The 21384-nt window shown below is 44.8% G+C and overlaps 1 protein-coding gene across 8 annotated transcripts in view; it reads right to left on the reverse strand.

The window, feature by feature from the left end:
- Nucleotides 1-10781: 10781 nt before the first annotated feature.
- The window catches only part of CTNND2 (catenin delta 2), a 1048486-nt gene continuing 1037883 nt past the window's right edge, over nucleotides 10782-21384 (reverse strand). For all 8 annotated transcript variants that reach the window (XM_070476489.1, XM_070476490.1, XM_070476493.1 and 5 more), the window contains 2 exons: nucleotides 17298-17371; nucleotides 10782-11936 (listed from right to left, as the gene is read on the reverse strand). In XM_070476489.1, coding sequence (XP_070332590.1) covers nucleotides 11676-11936; nucleotides 17298-17371 — 335 coding nt within the window. In that variant the 3' untranslated portion in view covers nucleotides 10782-11675. The remainder of the gene's footprint in view (nucleotides 11937-17297; nucleotides 17372-21384) is intronic.

Here is a 21384-nt window from a genome sequence, read left to right on the forward strand (position 1 = left end):
AAAGTATAATCACCATTGAAAAAAGGAGCGAACATCCCACCTAAAATTTGGTTTGGATATTGGGGTTGATGGCTCTCCAAGCACCAGGGAACTTAGAGAAGGTATTATTACTTCTGGGAAGAGCTGGGTGGGCATGAGCTTGTGCAGGGTGACTTGAGCAGGGCAGAGGGAGTGGATTTAGGTCTTTCTGAAGGGACTAAGGGGTGGGACTGTGACAAGTTCCAAAGCATGGGAAGGTTAAACTTCCTACTGACACCAGAGTAGGAGGTGAACTCGGGGTCTTCCTAGGAGTTTGTCCAGATACAGGGCTGAAGGGGAAGGGAGAGTGAGACTTAAAAAAATGTCATCAGTGAGAGATCAAGTCTCTCACTGATGACCAACCGAGACAGCATATTAAAAAGCAGAGATATTACTTTGCCAACAAATGTCTGTCTAGTCAAAGCTATGGTTTTTCCAGTAGTCATGTATGGATGTGAGAGTTGGACCATAAAGAAAGCTGAGCACCGAGGAATTGATGCTTTTGAACTGTGGTGTTGGAGAAGACTCTTGAGAGTCCCTTGGACTGCAAGGAGATCTAACCAGTCTGATTTCCAACTGGTTCGGAACTGAGATCCAACTGATTTCAATGGAAATCAGTCCTGAATATTCATTGGAAGAACTGATGCTGAAGCAGAAACTCCAGTACTTTGGCCACTCAATCATTGGAAGAACTGGTCATTGGAAGAACTGATCATTGGAAAAGACTGTGATGCTGGGAAAGATTGAAGGCAGGAGGAGAAGGAGACGACAGAGGATGAGATGGTTGGATGGCATCATGATTCTACGGACATGAGTTTGAGCAGGCTCCCAAGAGTTGGTGATGGACAGGGAAGCCTGGCATGCTGCAGTCCATGGGGTTGCAAAGAGTTGGACATGATTGAGTCCATCTCTCAACTGAGAGATGAAGAGCAAGGTCAGATTTTATCACTTAGATGGAATCTTGCCTGAAGAAAGCATGTTGGTTTCCCAGGGCTCCTGTCAAAAGTTAATGCAACTTGAATGCCTCAAAATAATAGGAGTGTTTCACAGCCTGGAGGCTGTGCTGTGTGCTGTGCCCAGTCTCTCTGCCATGGGGCTCCTCTGTCCGTGGGATTCTCCAGGCAAGAAGACTGGAGTGGGTAGCCATTCCCTTCTGCAGATGACCTTCCCGATCCAGGGATTGAACCTGCATCTCCTGCATTTGAAGGCAGATTCTTTACTGCCAAGCCACCGGGGAAGCTTCAATGAATACGGTTAAATAACATAAATACATTTAGCAAAAGAAATCTTTTTTTTAAAAAAAAAACTAGAAATATGTATGAGAATTGCCACCTGTTCAGTGATTTTGGAACTGTACCAGTGTAAAAATAAATGAATTTTATTCTCCACCCCACCCCCTCACCCCACAAAACACATACTATGAGCTAGATTATTTTAGGGTCTTTTTCTAGGAATTTAGATATCAACACAGCAAGGAACTATTTGAAATTTTTTTTTGGCATGGTCTCTGTATGACTCTACAGCAAAGCCAAAGGTAGTAGGCAGGATAAAGTCCTCCCAGAGCTGTCTGCGTTCTCATCCACAGGCTGGTGAGTATGTAGGCTTACCTGGCAAAACAGACTTTGCAGAAGTAATTGAGTTAAAGAGAGCAAGATGGGGAGATTGTCAGCGTAATTACAAGGGTTCTTATAAGGGAGAGAGGAAGACACAAGACTAAGGTTAAGAAAGACAGAGAAAGCAGGAAAGCCAGACAGAGATTTGTCTGAAGATACTGTGCTGCTGACTTTAAAGATGGTGCTGAGGAAAGCAGATGACCTGCAAAAGCTGCAGAGAGTAAAGAAACCAATTCTCCCCCGAAGTCCCCAAAGGAACACAACCCTGCCCACCCATCTTGAACTTCTGACCTCTGGAGGTAACACATTTCTGTTTTTAAGCCATTGAATATGTGGTGATTTGCTATGGCAGCTGTAGAAAAATTTTACCTTGAAAATCTTTTCCACTGTTATCTGAAAGTCAAATATAATTGGATATCTTGCATTCTACCTGGCAACCCTAATTTAACCTATATTTCTGCCATTATTTTTCTAGGGAGTACTGCTTTATAGCGAAGTAAATATAAATTCCAGAATCCACTACTTGATTAATCTTCATTGTTTTATACACACACACACACACACACACACACACACACACACATACTGTTCATGGCATTCTCAAGGTAAGAATACTGAAGTGGTTTGCTATTCCCTTCTGCAGGGGACCACATTTTGTTAGAACTCTCCACCATGACCCATTTTTGTCTTGGGTGGCCCTACACAGCATGGCTCATAGTTTCATTGATTTGACAAGGCTGTGGTCCACGTGATCGTTTTGGTTAGCTTTCTGTGATTGTGGTTTCTGTTCTGGAAGATGTGGGGTTATAGTTCAAACTTCTGTCTGCCCTCTGATGGATGAGGATAAGAGGCTTGTGCCAGCTTCTTGATGGGAGGAGCTGGCTGTGGGAAAACTGGGTCTTGTTCTGGTGGACAGGGCCATGCTCAGTAAATCTTTAACCCAGTTGTCTGCGGACTGGTGGGGCTCCTTGTTAGTTGTTTGGCCTGAACAACAACAATATACAGATAATTATATTTATAGTTTATATAATGGTGAAAACACAGTGTTAGGATTCAAAACCCCTAACTTATTAGGTAATGTCTGGGTCTCTCTTTCCTTGTTAGTAAATGGGAGTGGTAATTATATGTTATGCTCCCATCTTGCCAGTTTTGTGAAGATCAGATTGAGCCACAGTAATTCACTTACTGTAATAGCCAGAAGTGGCTGTGTAACGTAGCAGGAGCACTTATTTGCCTCAACACAGCCAAAGTTGGAAACAGTTCTACTTTGTTTTTCTAGAACAAAATGTGCTGTAGCTGTCATCTTTATGATTGCTTTTTCTCCCCTCCCCTGGTGGAGGGCAAGGCAACCCACTCCAATATTCTTGCTTTGAGAATCCCATGGACAGACGAGCCGGGCAGGCTACACAGGCCATCAGGTCACAAAATCTGACACAATGGAGTAACTGACACTTCCTCTCTTCTGGGCTTGTTCTTTGCAGAATCAGGTTTAAAGACTCCAGGAAAATGGGGAGCCCAGGTTCTAAATCCACCCCTGCTCCAGCTGCTCTTGGCCAGTACTGGGTCTGGGCAGGGAGATGCCCTCCACTTCATGAATGCTTCTTCCCTACCACTCTGTTCCCCAGTTCTCTACACGCCAGTACTGGGTCTGGGCAGGGAGATGCCCTCCACTTCATGAATGCTTCTTCCCCGCCGCTCTGTTCCCCAGTTCTCCACAGGCCAGTACTGGGTCTGGGCAGGGAGATGCCCTCCACTTCATGAATGCTTCTTCCCCACCACTCTGTTCCCCAGTTCTCTACACGCCAGTACTGGGTCTGGGCAGGGAGATGCCCTCCACTTCATGAATGCTTCTTCCCCGCCGCTCTGTTCCCCAGTTCTCCACAGGCCAGTACTGGGTATGGGCAGGGAGATGCCCTCCACTTCATGAATGCTTCTTCCCCACCACTCTGTTCCCCAGTTCTCTACACGCCAGTACTGGGTCTGGGCAGGGAGATGCCCTCCACTTCATGAATGCTTCTTCCCCGCCGCTCTGTTCCCCAGTTCTCCACACGCCTTGCCATGGCAGCCTTCCCTTGCTGCTCCCCCAACAGAGCTTTCCTGACCCCGGGAGTTGCCCCCCAGGGCAGGGCACGTGCTCCTACCCCCACCAGCACGGTGACGGCCACCACTGCCCTCCGCCTCTCGGTTAAACGTCTCCTTCACCCGGATCTGCACCCTTAGAAAGTGGTCCATGCCTCTCCACTGCTCTGTTTTCCTTGCTGCATGTTTTCTGAGAATTTTTTTAGCATGCCTCTTATATGGTAACTTCCGTCAATGTTGGTAAATGAGTGAATGTTTATGACCTATGTTTGGGTTGCAGTTCACAGTGTCATAAGCATTCATACATAGGTCCTAGAGCTGGCCTGTGTCAGCAGGAATTTGCAAAATGATGGTTAAATGCAGCAATTATTAAGTATCATGTTATCTAAACTTAGAATTAAATTATTTATGTAGCAAATAATGGTAATTATTACTTGGAATCCAACACAACCTAAATATTTTACTACATTTTACTATTACTTGTGCTCTTGAGATTATTCATTTATGTATGTTTTATCTATATCCTGGAGATAATATATTGGCTTATTGTCAATATAGCACCATTTTTGATTCTGCGTTTGTGACATCATACGGCCAACTTGAAATTGGGTGCGTGCATTTGCATCATAGAAACTGGCAAACACTCTAAGTCAAGGAATTTTTCTTTTCATTTTTTGGAGAGTCAGTTGTCAAATATTCACCAGCATGCTGGTCATAAGCCTAATCTAATCTTCACAAAAAATTGCAAAGGGGAAGCATAACATATATTATCACCCCTTGTTTACTAATAAGGAAGAAGAAAGCAGGTTTCTGAGACCTAACTCTGTTTTCACCATTATATGTATTATATACATATGCATATATATATAGATATATATATGGCATGTATAATTATGTATATATGCACATGTAAAATAATTAAGATTAATCAAGTAATAAATTCTGGAATTCATTTTTACTTTTCTGTAAAGCATTACCTTCTTAGAAAAATAATGGCAGAAATATAGGTCAAATTAGGGTTGCCAGATAAAATGAAGATGTTCAATTATATTTGAATTTCAAATAACAATGAAAAAAATTTTTACTGTAAGTATGTTCCAAGTATTGCATGAGACATACTTGGGCTTAAGAGGTTATTGGCTATTTCATTGAAATTTAATTTTCACTGGGTGTTCTATATTTTAATTTGCTAATTCTGATAACCTCAATTAAATATTGGTTTACACTTTTAAAATATGGGAAGATTTCTTGCTACAGTCCTATTAAATTATTAAAAATATAGCTCTATCTTTAAAACTGTAGTAGGGTAAAAATTAATTGCAGAGAAAAGTTTATGATACCCTCATAACTGGGCTAGTGACTGCCCTCCCGGGGAAGGTCCACCCAAAAGGGACTGCCAGTCGCCTCTCTGGCTTTTTGGACATCTCTGGAATAGTCTAAAGCAAAAGAGGACTTTTAAAAAACCTAGGTTTCCTGGTCCTTTCATGTCCACTTCACAGGTGCTTTACAATAATTACCTCCTGGGTGCTAATAGCATCCTTCCAATGCCATGAGCACACCTGCTACCAGTTGTGTGATCTGTTGTCATCAACAGCTTCTTCTTAAAAAGGATTTATGGTAAACTCTGTGCTCCTCAGCTGGCTCAGTGGTGAAGAATCTGCCTTCCCATGAAGGAGATGCAGGTTCGATCCCTGAGTCAGGAAGATCCCCTGGAGGAGGAAATGGTGACCCATTCCAGTACTCTTGCTGGAAACTTCCACGGACAGAGGAGCTTGATGGGCTACAGTCCATGGGGTCGCAAAGAGGCAGACACATCTGAGCATGCATGCATGCATGGTAAACTCTTGGGAAGTGAAGATTCTGCCCTTCAGAATCTTGAGTGAATGGAACGCCTGGATGAGATGCTTCTGTAATTAAGCTTGTGCATGGTCTGGGCAATTGTTGGCGGAGCCTGTGCTTGGAGAGCCAGAGTCATTCATCTGCAGCAACGTTTCATTGCTACGAACTTCTGTACAGTTAGCTTTGAATCTTCTTTAGAGGGGCTCAGGTACCAGTGTCAATGAGTTTGCCTTGCGACTGGGAATCGTGGAAACAGAGAAGGCAGTAATTACACTGTGTTGAAAATTTAGGTGCATGTGTTAGCAGTTGAGGAAGTGACAGAGAGAGATGTAATGAGACATTCCCATTCAGAAACTGCGCATTCCCAAAGATGACATGACTCAGAAGGAAGCTGTAACAATCAATGTTCAATACATCAGACCTGTGTTACTCCTTAGTTTTTTCAACCCTCTAATCAGCTTTCATTTGCTCTCATTAGATCATGGGCCCATGGGAGAATATAGCTGCTTAAGAACCAGAAATTCCTCTAATACTGATAGTATATTGAGGCAGTAACACAATTCCAGACCCATTCACTTACGAATCTATAGCATATAGGACTGGTCGTTAAAAGAATAGGACAGAATGATGACTAGAGAAAGTGTCTACAGAATGCCTTTCTGTTTACTAAACATTAACACTTTTTAAAAAAATCATCTATTTTCCTGTCTTCATAAAAGCATATTCGGAGGATGGACTTTCTAGGTGATGGTAGTAGTAAAAAATCTGCCTGCTGATGCAGGAGACATAAGAGACTGTTTTGACCCCTGGGTTGGGAAGATCCTTTGGAGAAGGAAATGGCAACCTACTCCAGTATTCTTGCCTGGGAAACCCCACAGATAGAGGAGCCTGGTCAACTTCTGTTTATGGGGTCGCACACAGTCAGACATGACTGAAGCGACTTAGCATGCAGGCATTCTGAGGACATGATGATGTGAATATAAGTCTTGGTCTTGAGATTTCTTTCATCTGTTCAGCCTCCTGTTACTTCATAGGAGACGGCAAGAGAGAGTTTCTAGAATGTGGGTATAAGGGTTTAATGATGACCCATTTGGGAATATTTGGGAAAAGTGATGCCCTTCAAGTGATTTCAGAGAAGAGCCCAATTCTTTCAATCTCTCTAATCTGCTGTCCTCAGATTTGACTTCAATTTATTCCGGTCCCATGGTGGTTGTCTTCTGGCTGCCAGGAACCACGCTTCCATGATTGTATTCGGCTGAACAGAAACACAAACCCAAGACCTGTCCTTCTGATGTAAGTGTATGAATTTTTTCTCCCATTTTTCTTAGCTATATTATTTGGTTTTTACTTCTTATAAGAAGACATTGCTTTTGCCATTATTAAGAAATATTGGCTACACATTAAAGAAGATGAATTTATTAAAGCAAAATGTTACCAGTTTTATAGTAGGCTGGTAGACTGTATCAGAAAGACAACAGTGGTGCAGTATTTGCAGAGTTATAATCTCTTCCGTAATCTAGCCACCGCTGCTCCCCTTCCCCCCCAAGATATGGGGCCTATTTCCACCCTTGTCCCCCCGGAACTGAGCAATAGTTTGCAATTGCACTGACTAGTGGAATCCTTCTTGACTTTTGTGCCTGGTTGTTTATCTTGGGACATACACTTTGGGAACCTTGAGATGACCTCTGAAGGCATTTCTAAAGCATCTCCTCTGGACAGCACACGTGGAGAGACCTCACAGGATGACTGTGTGCGTGCCTGCTTCGTCGCTTAGTCGTGTCTGACTCCTTGCGACCCCACGGACTGTAGCCCTCCAGGCTCCTCTGTCCATGGAATTTTCCAGGCGAGAATACTGGAGTGGGTCGCCATATCCTCTGCCAGGGGATGTTCCGGACCCAGGTATCGAACCCATGTCTCCTGCATCTCTTGCACTGGCAGATGGATTCTTCACTGCTGACCCACCTGAGAAGCCCAGGGGTGTCTGCGGGGCTGCAGCCTTCCTGGCCCTCAGCTACTCAGGCCCAAGAACTGGGCATTTACATGACTGAGTTGTTAAGTAAGTCCAGCTTCCAGTCTCTGAGCTTCAGTGGCTGATTCTGAGTGGAGCAGAGCTGACTTGTCCTCAGGGAGTCCAGCCCTGACTGCAAATTTCCTGAGTGAAAACACCATGTCTTCATATAGTCAAACCTCATTTCTCAGGGGCATAGCTCTCAGACACAGGGAGAAACATCAGTCACTGAAGAATAGCTGAAGTAAGAGAAATAGACCAAATAAATTTATACATGCATATATACATTATATGAGGGTTTCCCTGGTGGCCCAGTGGTAAAGAATCCACCTGCCAATGCAGGAGATGTGGGTTCGGTTCCTGGGTCAGGAAGATTCCCTGGAGAAGAAAATGGTTACCCACTCCAGTATTCTTGCCTGGGAAATCCCATGGACAGAGGAGCCTGGTGGGCTACAATCCATGGGGTGGCAAAGAGTCAGACATGACTTAACCACTGAATAAGAACATTATATATATATATATATATATATGAACTTAAGGACTTTCATTTTTTCATAGCATTTTTCCATAATGTCTGAGTCTTATTAACAAAAATTGGATTGTTACTGGTTAACCTTATCATCAAGTATGAAGTGACATCTTGGGTCATCCTCATTCTCCTAAACCTGTCTGATATTTTGTTGTCTAACTCATGATTGACAATGAGGACTGAAATAGTTAATCATGGTATTAAAATTGAATCAGTATAAAAATCTTACCATTTTCATAGGGTAGAGTTTAAGTGTTCCTTAAAGTGGTCCTACTCCTATGAAAATATTAAGATATTTTATAGTTGGTGCTAGTGGTGAAGAACCCACCTACCAATGCCAGAGACATAAGAAATGTGGATTCAATCCCTGGGTTGGGAAGATCCTCTGGAGGAGGGAATGGCTGGCGACCCACTCCAGTATTCTTGCCTGGAAAATTCCATGGACAGTGGAGCCTGGCAGGCTACAGTTCATGGGATTGCAAAGAGGCAGACATAACTGAAGCGACTTAGCACACACACACATATTAAGTGTTCTATTAGGCCCTGGTGATCAAAGCTCTCAAGTGAAAAAAAATTTTTTTTCATATATAGTATTTTGATTTCACATTCTATTGAATATATTGGGTATATATATGGTCCACCAGAAGGACTGAAAGGAAATTTCTATCTCCTTTTTTTGGTCTCTTTTCCTCTGAAAGAGACCAGTCCTATTTCAGTAGACAATCCAAGGTCTGGAGGCTCTTGTTGACCCAGGAGGCAGACACTTATGGGGGTAGGGTCACACTTGGGCACTTCAGCACAATGAAAGCAAAAGCAATGTTTCTTGCCACTTCGGACTTTTGCCCAACACACCCATGTTATTAATAGTAAATCATCTGCAGATCAACCTTTATTGCCAAAGAGGACGGGCTCTGGCGACGTCACGCTTCAGATAAAACCTCATCTGTCTATCATCTATTGATCTATCATCTGTCTATCCCTCTATTCCTCTTTCTACCTATAATCTATCATCATCTGTCCTTTCTTTCTCTCCCTGTGTTTGTGTGAGTGTGAGAAAATGATGAAAAGAAGGAAAACCTGAGTAACTGTGGACATTTTGAACTGACTTTCTCCTAGCTCTAACTCTGGCTCTGGAGGCTTCTAGCTGAATCCTTTCACGTCAGCCTGGTGCAAGGTGCTCTCATAGAACCACAGGCAGCAGAGACACCTGTCTTCAAAGGTTGCCAGTGCTGGACTGCACACTCAGAGTCACAGGAAATACACAGCTCCTGCTAGGATAAGGCTCTGGGACACGCATTAACTTCTCCCTGCACAACTCAAGCCTGGGAATGAGTCCTACTGATTCCTTTTGGAGAAGCTAAACCAGCTATTCAGTCATGCACAAATCACGTCTACACCTCGTCTCTGCCTTGATGAGCTTTACCGTTTCATTCTATGACAGGAATGGAATGGAAACTCTGTCCTTGAAACTACATATTTCCCTCTCTCTACAGGGGCTGGGGACCCCCCTGGTGGCTCAGACGGTTAAGTGTCTGCCTACAATGTGGGAGACCCGGGTTCAATCCCTGGGTCGGGAAGATCCTCTGGAGAAGGAAATGGCAACCCTCTCCAGCACTCTTCCCTGGAAAATCCCGTGGACAGAGGTGCCTGGTAGGCTACAGTCCATGGGATTGCAAAGAGTAGGACACGACTGAGCGACTAAACTTTCACTTGCACAGGGGCTGGAGCCTTCCTGGGAAGGGACTAAAAAATGTGTTTTCCTATAGTAAATAATACAAGAAGGTCCAACTTGTGAGTAACTGTAGGACAATTGATATGAAAATGTCTGTCTCCTGCTCTGTCCTGGAAATGACTTTTGTGTTTGCACAACTATGCACGAACAAGAAATCTTTTGGTTGCTATTAAATTTGGAGAAAGAACCGTGAATTTTAGACTCTGAGCTGAATTAAACTATGTAGAAGCGAAGGGGAGAAAGTTTTAAAGGAAGATGGCAGCCAATTTCTTTTGTTATTTAATGTTTTATTTTTTCAAGAACAGTTAACATTTACTAGGCACCTATTGGCCTCAGTCACTTGCATCTAAAGAGCAAAGCTAAGTTACCCCCAGCCCGTGTCCTTTTGAATGGTTAGCCTTAACTTCTTAGCTCTGTTAACCACTATTCTACCATTAGCTTCAAGTTCGCTTTTAATCATCTAAATCTGTAATTGTCTACTGCTCCCTACCACAGGAACAAAAAAGTGTTGGGGGGGAATAAGGTGAGCAGTTTACATTTTCTGTGGATATTTCAAGTAATTGGCCTCAAAGTGAAATTATTGAGTTGGCCATGGTTTTATCATGTTCTGAGGGCATTAAACATGAAAGGAAATGGGCCCGTAGAAAGGCTTGGTATCCAAGAACGTGTGACTATGTGAAAATCCTATAACTTTACTTCCACTGGCCTAATATCCTGAGTCACTAGATGGTCAGAGAGATAGAGTACAAAAGGAACAAACCGATGTACATTTATACTAAAAAGCAAAAACAAAGTTTGTACAAGATGAATAGCAAATGAAATTGCTTCTATCAAAATAAAATCTCACATGGGTCATTTTTGTACATACGTGGACACACACCCACACACGCACAGACACACAAGCAAGAATGCGTATTTTTGTCAGATAGGTCCTTGGAAATAGACATTCTTAGCAAATATGGATGACAGATCAATTGTAATTTATTTTCTTTTAACACTGTATCATCATAAAGAAAACTGGTATAAATGAAAAAATCTATTTCAAATATCTACATCTAAAATTTTAGGCAGTGAAAAAGCACTTTGTTGACAAGGAGTGTGGAATGATGGATGTTAATTGTCAGAAACTGCTGAATGCCTTGTTTAGTTGCCACAAACAAATTCACATATCAGAACGAACAATACTGCTAAATATTCCTTTTTTTCCCATTTTTTTTTCCCTGTTAAAACTTTACTGGGAGGAAGAAAAAAGAAAAACTGGAAATCCATACATCTTTCAAAAGTTTGAAATTGAAGCAATATTTAGAACCATCGATGAGGAGTCGCCGAGGCATTGGTGTAATATACACAATGCTCTTGTCTTCTTTAATCTGTAATGTACATCGAATACTTTACAACAATGCATTAACAAAAGGCAAGAAACGTCTTGCTGTAGAGAGGAACCCCAATGCAACTTGAAGCCTAGAATCACAACGGATGAAGAGAGTAAACAAAGCGTGACAAGCCGTCCCTCTGAAGTGTGTGAACTATGTCACCGCCTCTGTGCTTATAACCTTCGTGCCCCGTCACCCCGACCGCCTCCCGTGCTGCCTTCGGCCACATCCCGCGGAAAGCACTTTTTAAGACTCTACAGCCCGAACTAGAAAGGTGTCGCCCGATGTCAGATTGAGGATCACTTTCTATTGACTTTCAAGTGAACGTTCGTGGAGCTTTCTAAAATAGCTCTTAAATGTTTCCTTCCTGGGTATCCCAGCCTTCCTATGGAACAGGCTTTAACAAACTAAATTTGCAGGGGGGAAAAAAAAATAGCAATGTCTGTGGTCTGCATGCACATGCACGGTTCCCAGGGTGCCTGCCTCACACCCAGGAGTCGGGGGAGGCCGGGTAGTGGCTCGTTTCATAGTTCAGTTCGCTGTAGGGTCGGGCGGCCGAGTAGAAATCGACGTAGTTGCCGGTGGACTTCAGCCCCAGATGCATGGTGTACTCGCTGGCGGGAGGGCGGTGGTGGACCTGGTCCTCGAAGAAGGACTCGTCGTAGTTTCTCGTGGAATTCGGAAACGGCTGGTAGGTCTCGTAATCTTTTCTGCTGGGCTCCTGTGGGGCTGGCTGTGCTGAAACCTGCCCAGGAAAGGAGAACCACCTGGGTTAGCACACCTGCCCTTGACCCGCCCTTGACCCCCGCGGCCGATGCCCTTGACCCTCCCTCAAAGTCAAGGCTCGACTGTCGTCCATGCAGTCGCCACCAGGACTGCACTTCCCTGATTGACTTTCTGTTTCAGAGTTGGCTCCTGAGTCCACGTGCTGTCATTCCAAGTAACCTTTTAATAAAATTACTATTCTGGCAAAGTACACATAACATAAAAGTTACCATGTTCATCATGTTCTGTATAACTCGGTGGCATTAAGTACTTAAGTTGCCTGGGCCACCGTCAAAACCAAATGTTTTCATCACTGCAAACAAAAACTTATATCCATGCAGCATAAATCCCCATGTCCCCTTTTCTTAGCTCATGGCAATCACCATTCTATTGCTATTTTCCATCTCTGTGAATTTGACTAGTCTACATACCTCATAAAATTGGAATAATATAGTAGTTTTCCTTTTGTGTTTGGCTTCTTTCACTTAACCTCCCCAAAGTTATAGGTTAATATAATGTCCTCAAGGTTAATCCATGTTGCAGCAAGTGAGAGAACTTCCTTGCTCTTTAAGACTAATTAATATTGTATGGAGATTCTGTGTTTGTTTACATATTCATCCATAGATGACAATTGTGGTTTCTACTTTTTGAATAATGCTGCTATGAACATGGAAGCACTAGGATTTGTTTGGCTCCCTATTTTCAATTTCTGGGGGGCGGGGGCGGGTAATGCCGTAAAAGATTTGGACACAACTTGGTGACTACCCAATATTAATAGCAAAAAATGTACCAAGAAGTAGAATTGTTGGATCTGATGGCAATTCTATGTTTAATTTTTTGAGATGCAGCCCAAACTTCCAAGACAGTTGAATCATTTTACCAGCTGTTGTTGTTGTTCAGTTGCTAAGTCTGTGTCTGACTCTTTGCGACTCCATGGACTGCAGCACACCAGGCTTCCCTGTCCAACACGAACTCCCAGAGGGTGCTCAAACTCATGTCCATTGAGTCAGTGATGCCATCCAACCATTTCATCCTCTGTTGCCTCCTTCTCCTGCCCTCAATGTTTCCCAGCATCAGGGTCTTCCCCAGTGAGTTGGCTCTTCACATCAGGTAGCCAAAGTATTGGAGCTTGAGCTTCAGTGTCAGTCCTTCCAAAGAATATTCAGGGTTGATTTCCTTTAGGATTGACTGTTCTGATCTCTTTGCTGCCCCTGGGACTCTTAACCTTTCCTAAATTACAGATGTATACACTAGATTCCACAGAACACAAATAGTTTCTATTCATCTTCCCTGCATTTTTCTCTATCACACCTCGGTGGTGTAATCCCAGATGAAGAGAAAGTGAAGATGTGCAAGGTCTCTGGGTCACTTGGGCATCTTCCTGCCAGCTCAGAGGGCTGTGGCCAATACCTCTCTGGAGAATGGAGGCTTCTTGCTAATAGGGCCATCCCATCACACCTGCCTAAGTGACGAACCACAGCCATAGAAGGAACCTATTCAAAATAGTCTACGCCAACAGTCCCCAAACTTTGTGGCACTAGGGACCCATTACATGGAAGACAACTTTTCCACAGACAGCTGTTGGGGGAAGGATGGTTTTAGGATGATTCAAATGCTTTACATTTATTGTGCACTTTTTTCTATTATTGTTACATCAGTTCCACCTCAGATCATCGGGCATGAGATCCCCAGTCTACACTCTGAAGGACCAAAATGTTTCCTAACTTGGTTCATTTAAGAATTCATGTGATGGGAATCCAAACAATAGTGTAAAGTGATTATCCTTCAATTAAAAATAAATTTTAAAAAGTTGATGGGGCTCGAGGATAACATGGGATTACGAAGCCTCTGGCTGGGGGGCAGGGGTCTTCAGAACTGACCAATGTCCTGCAGCAAAAGTGCTCCGCATTTCCACTCTTGTCCTCTGCATGTTGTTGTCTGAGCAAGGGGGGCCTCGAGGGGCTAAAGGGATCACAGGAGCCTCTGAGAGCGTGGAGAAGTCTAGAATCAGTTCTCTCCCTTCCCCTTGGCTTTAAGGACAGAAAAACAAAGAGTGTTCATAGGCTAGTAATTAGCACGTACATGTGGGGGCCTCGCTTCTATGCCTCTGGGGTCCCTTCCTCCCACAGTGAGGATAAGGCATGGGGCAAGGACCACCCTCAGGGCTGCTGCATAAAGGCATCCGCAAAACCCACAGGGAATGATGTGTGTTGGGGGGGACAGGGAAGGTCTGGTGGGAACGATGGAACCTGCCTGAAGAAGCACACTCTGATCACTCTGGAGTGGCCTGGTAATTCCCTGCTAATTTAACTAAGGCTCGGCATGGAAACATCCTCTAGACATTGGTCTTCGTTAATAGATAATGATTTGTAATTAGTATGTTGTGTGTGAATGAATGCTTCTAACGACCTGCCCATAATTCTTCTCTTAAGTAAGCAAACCTCCCTCTTTCACATGTAATTGATTTACACGAGTGAGTGAGTCGCAGACCTGCTCTTCAGAGAAGTGAACTTCATCACAGCTGCCACGCAGGAGGGTTCACACTTTCAGCTCGTGGTGGCTGAAAGAATGAGGTTCCTGTCCATCTGTGACAGTCCACAGACCTCAGACGTGTGTCAGCCTAAGAGCCTGGGCATGAAGGGGGACTTCAGGATCTGCAATTAAACGCTGCTGAGGCCAGCTGCTCCCGACCATGGGACTGGCTAAGGTGCCCTTGGCTGGTCTTTGACAAGCTGGTGCAACATGGAACTTCTCCACTCTGACACAGTGTGCTACCCAAGTGTAGAGCATGCAAAGGGTTGGACTTGAGAGGTTTGGAAAAATTACATGGGGAGAGAACTAAGACATGTTTCTACTTCAGTGGCCACTATATTCAACATTAAACAAATTTTTCTTTATTTAATCTTGTATATGTATATATATATATGTACTATTACAGATATGTATTGCATGTTTATGTCTGTCTATATCTATCCATCCATCTATCTATCCATCTGTGTGTGTGTGTGTGTATGAATTTGTTTCAGTCGTGTCTGACTCTTTGTTACCTTGTGGACTGTAGCCTACCAGGCTCCTCTGTCCATGGGATTCTCCAGGCAAGAATATTGGAGTGGGTTGGGATTTTCCCAATCCAGGGATTGAACTCAAGTCTCCTGGGTCTCCTGCATTGGCAAGTGGGTTCTTTACTGCTAGCACCACCTGGGAAGCCCATTTGTCTGTCTATCATCCACCTCTTCATCTATCTAATCTACCTCCTTCTCTCCCTCAACCTTCCTCCCTCTCTGTTTCTCCCTCTCTCCCTCCCTCTTTTGCTTTCTTCTTTCCTTCCTTCCTTCATTTCCTTTGTTCTCTTTTCCTTCCTCCCCCTTCTTCCCATCCATCCTTTCATTCATCCAACCCCCACTTTACTTTATAGGTGAAGAAACTGAAGGGCAGAGAAGCTAAGAAACGTGTGCAGGATGCCATGGCTCGGGGTGGGGTGGGGCTGGGATCTGAACGCATGCCCGGCTGACTCTACAGTCCATATCCTCTCCAAGAGAGGGGTACAGTCTCGGTTGAGTGGAGGTGGTCCCCCCTTGGGGTGCTAGCTTCACTGAGTTGACTGTCAAAAGAAGGGAGGCTGGTAGACAAAGGAGACCAAGAAGCGATCTGACTTTTCCTTGCTGGTTTCAGTGGCTGGGGAGGCACTGCCAACGTTTGGGGGGTCTTCTCGGAAAGTTACATACAAGGCTTGTAGCCCTCCTCCATTGTGGCTGCAGCTTTCATTTTTTCTTTTCACAACATGCTTCAAATTTCTTTCTGTTGCTATGTTCTCTCTGGACGGTGGACCTTTTTGGCTGGAGCAGAAGCTCATTTTAGTCTCTTATCTTGGAGAGTTACCTTCAGTTCATCTGTATTTTCACAAAGGCCCATGTCAACCTCTTCTTGAGCTGAGCTCTGCAATTCTGAGAGCTCGTATGAACGAATCACCTAGGTTGGCTAATGGCAGCTGCGGCTGAAGCAATCAAATTTGCTCACTGGCCCAGTGATGGCCATCGGTTGATGAGACGCATTCTCTGTGGAGGTATGTCGGTTGTATTTGTTCATTTGCGTGGTGCGAACTGTTAACAAAAACAGCATATTTCCCTTCCATGTCTCCTTTCATCTGCTTATTGTGATCAAGCAAGCAGCTTCCAGGTGTATCTTCCCAGTACAACCTTTCTGACACAGAGCAGGAGTGCAGAGCTTCAGCAGAAGCCAGCTCTGACAATAACGGCCAATGGCCAAGAGCTATAAAGACCGTCAGTTCTTCTGTGATGACCACAATGGGGCAGGACAAGGGAGAAGTTACCGATCAATAAAGGAGCAGAGGAGGTGCCCTCCTGTTTTTACAGTTCCCACAGAACCACAGAGAAAATGAGCCGTCCAGGAATATTTGCTAAATAAAAAACACACACACACACATACACGAACACAGATAGATTCTTAAGTGTCTACCAGCCAAGGCTCCTCAAACTTGCACAGCCACGCAAATCACCTAGACACCTAGCTAAAATGCAACTCTGATGCAGAAGACCCTGGATGCGTGAGGGTTATGGGGCCAGAGAGGTGTCTTCTGTGTTTGCAACAAGCTGCCAGGTGATGCCGATGCTGCTGGTTCTCCCATGTGCCTGAGCCGCGAGGCACGACACAACGCCTTTCATTCAGTTGCTCACATTCAACTTGACGTGTCTATTTCACTGGAAACTGTCATATGCAAGGAATGCTTTCTTCTGAATGAGAACTGGCTGGGTTACAGGAGCGCCTTAATCCATGCTTAGTAATTAGACAATCTGTCTAGTAACCAGCATCTTACGCTTGTATACTTGGGGCTTTCTTTCAGGTTTTGCATCACAGTAGGAAAATCTGCTTTCTACCACCGGATAATGCATGGGGTTGTAGTGAAATAAAGATTGCTTTTAAATTTGAGGCTGTTCTGTTGACACCCACGTGGATACAGTGTCACACATGAGTGGAGAGCAATGGGGGATGTTATTTTCTTTTTCTGTTTTTTTTCCAGTCATGTCTGATTCTTTGTGATCCCATGGGCTACATCCTGCCAGGCTCTTCTGTCCATGGAATTTTCCAGGCAAGAATATTGGAGTGGGTTGTGATTTCCTCCTCCAGGGGATCTTCCTGACCCAGGGATCGAACCTGCGTCTCTTGCATCTCCTGCACTGGCAGGCAGATTCTTTACCGACTATGCCACCTGGCAAACCCTTTTATGCATGTTAAATAGAAGTTAACTTCTTTTTTATGATTCCAAGCTATTTCACAGGAGACGAAGGGAGAAATGAACACCAGCATGCTGCCTGTCCTTTACCTGGTTATGTTTGATGTCTTCAGCGGGCGCACCATATGAATTTCTATACAAAGTTGAAATTCCAGTAGTTTGAGCTGAAAGGGAAACAAAAGTATTAACAAAGAATGCAAGACTTCAAAGCAGGAATGATGGTTATCAAGGCCAGGTTTCGCCCTGACCATTCTTGGTATCACACGGACCATTCTAAATGGAAGAAGTTCTTTCGCCCTGAACACCTCATTTTACATGCTGATATTAAGAAAGAAGAAGTTATTCACTAATATAAAATCCCCACAGCCTGTCAGCCTCTTGCAACAACATTCAGCTTGGAGACGGGGTCAGGGCAGGTGCAGCAAACAGATGGTCATCTTGCTAGGGCTGCGGTCTCTCTCTCTCTCTTTTTTTCCTGGTGAACACAGGCCGATAACAAAAGCCTGTCACCTGCAGTGAAGCGTGCAGGAATCTGGATCGGCCGCTTAGCTTTTAGCTGGAGAATGACAAGAATGAAGTTTCTAATTTGAGCTCACAGAAGGGCCTGATCATTGCTGAGACAGTTCATTTCTCAGCAGTCTGATGGACAGGCAGGAAGTCCCGCCCGCCCTGGCCCCACAGGTCTGCGGCACTGGAGTCCTGTTCCACGCAGAGATGGAAGCCCCGCATCCTGGCTTGTGACCAGCCTGCGGTCGAGACAAAGGCAGGAAAGGTCTCCTCCAGCTGCCAGCAGCTTCCAAAGAGCTGGGCAAGATGCCCATCTGCCTGCTTCCTCACCTGGGACCCTCGAGACGCCTGCCGCAGCCCCAAAGAAGGGCCCAGGGCAAGAGGCCCCCTCATAGCTGCTAAAAGGTCCCAGTTTACGAAAGCTCAAGAAAACACTGTCTGTCGAGTGTCAGCAGGCTATAAAACATTTTTGCTGTGTTTAGTCACTAAGTCATGCCCAATTATTTCGTGACCCCATGGACTCTATAGGTTGCTCGTCCATGTAAATTTCCAGGCAATACTAGGCACAGGGTCAAGGAGGAGACCTTTGAGCTGAAACCTGAATACCTGTATTCCTGTCCATGAACAACATTCATGGACATCTCCTCCTCCAGGGGATCTTCCCGACCCAGGGATCGAACCCGCCTCTCCTGCACTGGCAGGTGGCTTCTTTATCTCTGAAGCACCAGAGAAGCCCATAAAACACTTCAGATAACGAGAAAAACTTACCTTTTGCTTCCAGTATCTATGGGATCATGAAATAGAATATCTCCTCATCTCTTCTCTCATGGACACCAGTCACTCTAGACACTAAGTCAGCATAATCTATCACTCTACCCATGATTATTACTAAAAGCACATAATAGCTGTGCAATAAAATTCTTCTTGGGAAATTCTGCTTAGAATGTGGGAGCTGACAGCCCATTTCCCACTTTAAAGCCACTCAGAGAGACGCTGGTTGAATGCCCATCGCTCCTGTCTTTGTATTACCATGGAAACCACCATCCCTTGCCTGGACCACTGCTAGCATCCTCCTCAACAGCCCGGCTTCCACTCTGCCTAATCTGCTCCTCCACCCACTCTGGTCCCAGCAGCTAAGCCATCATCTTGTTAGACAGATTGGACTACGTCGCTGCAATGCCCTGCTCTCTGTGATTGTGGTAAAGGCCGAGCTCCCATTACAGTCTCTGAAGCTCTGTGTGATCTGGACTCCACCCGACTTCCTGGAGCATTTCCCCTTCTTCTTCCCTTGGCTCAGGGGACTACCCTGGCCCTCCTTCCTGGCCTGAGCATCCAAGTTTATTTTGCATCCAGGATGTTAGACTTCCTGAGCCTTCTCCTGGAACTCACATCCCCCAGTCTCTGGACTACCTCTCCTTATTGGTATTCAGGTTTCAGCTCAAAGGACTCCTCCTTGACCTTGTTAGGTAAAGGAACCCCGCCCACTTGACACCCTCTGTCTCATGACCCCATTTATTTTCTCCATCACACCCAGCACTGTCTGCTATTACCTTGTTAACAAGCTTGTCCCATTGTTTATCTTGTGTATTACTTCCCTTTACCTAGGAGACAAGAAGCTCCTTGAGGACAGAGCTCCTCTGTCCTGCCACTTTTGTAGGTTTCCCCAGCCTCTGGGACAGTGCCTGGGCTCAGGGCATGCTCACAGAGTGAGTGCTTTATTTGCTGAGTGAATGAATGAATGACTAAACCTTAAAAAAAATCTGCCTTTGGAGCTATCATCGGCTGATGGAAAATGTCACTTCAAGGATAAGGTGAAATATTTTTTTTCCTGTTACTCAGAATAAAATGCATTTTTTTGGGGGGGGGGAGAATGTACATTTTTATAGTCTCAGCCTCCCTCTATGTCATGGCTTTTGAGCTACAGATGTTTCGACTGGAAGTTCCACCCTCCTGCTCTTTGGCCCACTTCACCTGTTTAAAGGAGACCGTGCGGCTGAGATTGAACTTGTGGCCTCTCCAGACATGTGAAGCACAGGTACCTCCTGGGTGCTCTGCCCTTCATGCATCTGAGCAAAGAGTACACTGGTTGGAAAATGCCTTTTTTTTTTTATAGAGGCCCCAATTTTGCTCAGTCGGTAAAGAATCTGCCTACAATGCAGAAGACCTGGGTTCGATTCCTGGGTCGGGAAGATTCCCTGGAGAAGGAAGTGGCAACCCACTCCAGTGTTCTTGCCTGGAGAATCCCCATGGACAGAGGAGCCTGACAGGTTACAGTCCACGGGGTCACAAGAGTCAGACATGACTTAGCGACTAAACCACCACTACCACCGATTTCCAACTGAATCAACATACTGAAGATTAGAATGGCTTTAAAGGCCTAACAGAGACAGAGACATTGACAAAACGGGATCGACCATTGGATGCTAAGGTATTTGGGAAGCTCAGGTGGGAGAGCAAAATCCCCAGGTGAATTCTGAAGTCAGGCTGTGCAGCTGCTGGGATCACACAGCCCTCCTCTGATGCGTGCTTCTGAACACGTAATGCTCCCAGGGAATCATGACCGCGAGAAATAGCTATAACAGTTCTGCATGCCTGAGTGAACAGCTGACTCTGGCTTTCAGAGGGCCCTTCAGTGGCAGATAAACAGGAGAGAAATGAGACGCCCCCTAAGCCAGAAAATGAATACAGAGAGGGGTGGGGGAGGGGAGCCTAGAATAAAAACCCAGATGGATCTGCATTTCTGAGAGCTCAGGAGAGGGGATGATAACCCAGGCAAGAAACTGCTTTTCACTTTAAAGCTTTTACATGTTGCATTTTGAGGGTGAAGTTTTCCATGGTTTTCCCATAGCAAGTGAGGGAATGGTCTAGGATGTTTTCTGATGCCTGAGAAATAAGGAAGACGGCAGCTTTTCAGATATTTTTTTAATGCACTGAATTTTGAATGCCCCCTTGATTTATTGGGGAAGAAGAAAAACTACTCTATTGGATATGCAAGTTCTAAGAAATCTGATCTGCAAGTAAACACTGAAATGATGGGTATTTGCTAAAGGGAATCCAAACAGAGGTTGGCGATTCATCATTTCCATTCCTACATGGAATGCTTATGCCCACCCAGCTTGGCTGGGGACTTGTTCATACCAACCTGTGAAGTGAAAGTCACTCAGTTGTGTCGACCCCAGGGACTATAGCCTCTCAGGCTCCTCTGTCTATGGAATTCTCCAGGAAAGGATACTGGAGTGGGTAGCCTTTCCCTTCTCTAGGGGATCTTCCCAACCCAGAGATCAAACCCAGGTCCTCCCACACTGCAGGAGGATTCTTTACCATCTGAGCCATAAGGGAAGCCCAAGAATGCTGGAGTGGGTAGTCTATTCCTTCTCCAGCAGATCTTCCCAACCCAGGAATCGAACCGGGGTCTCCTGCATTGGAGGTGGATTTTTACCAGCTGAGCTGCCAGGGAAGCCCATAAAAGAGGACAAACACACCCTCCAATCTCACCATCACCAACATGATCACCAACACCCTTACTCCTAATACCCCCACCTCCTCTATCGCCAGCGCCAGTGGGCCCATCATCACCCCCACCATCACCATCAATGTCACAGTGATGACAACTAACTTTTACGCAGGACTTTTTGGCTTAAAGGGAACCTTCTTGTATAAATATATTATT

This window comes from Odocoileus virginianus, chromosome 14 (assembly GCF_023699985.2).
Source record: "Odocoileus virginianus isolate 20LAN1187 ecotype Illinois chromosome 14, Ovbor_1.2, whole genome shotgun sequence".
NCBI lineage: Eukaryota > Metazoa > Chordata > Mammalia > Artiodactyla > Cervidae > Odocoileus > Odocoileus virginianus.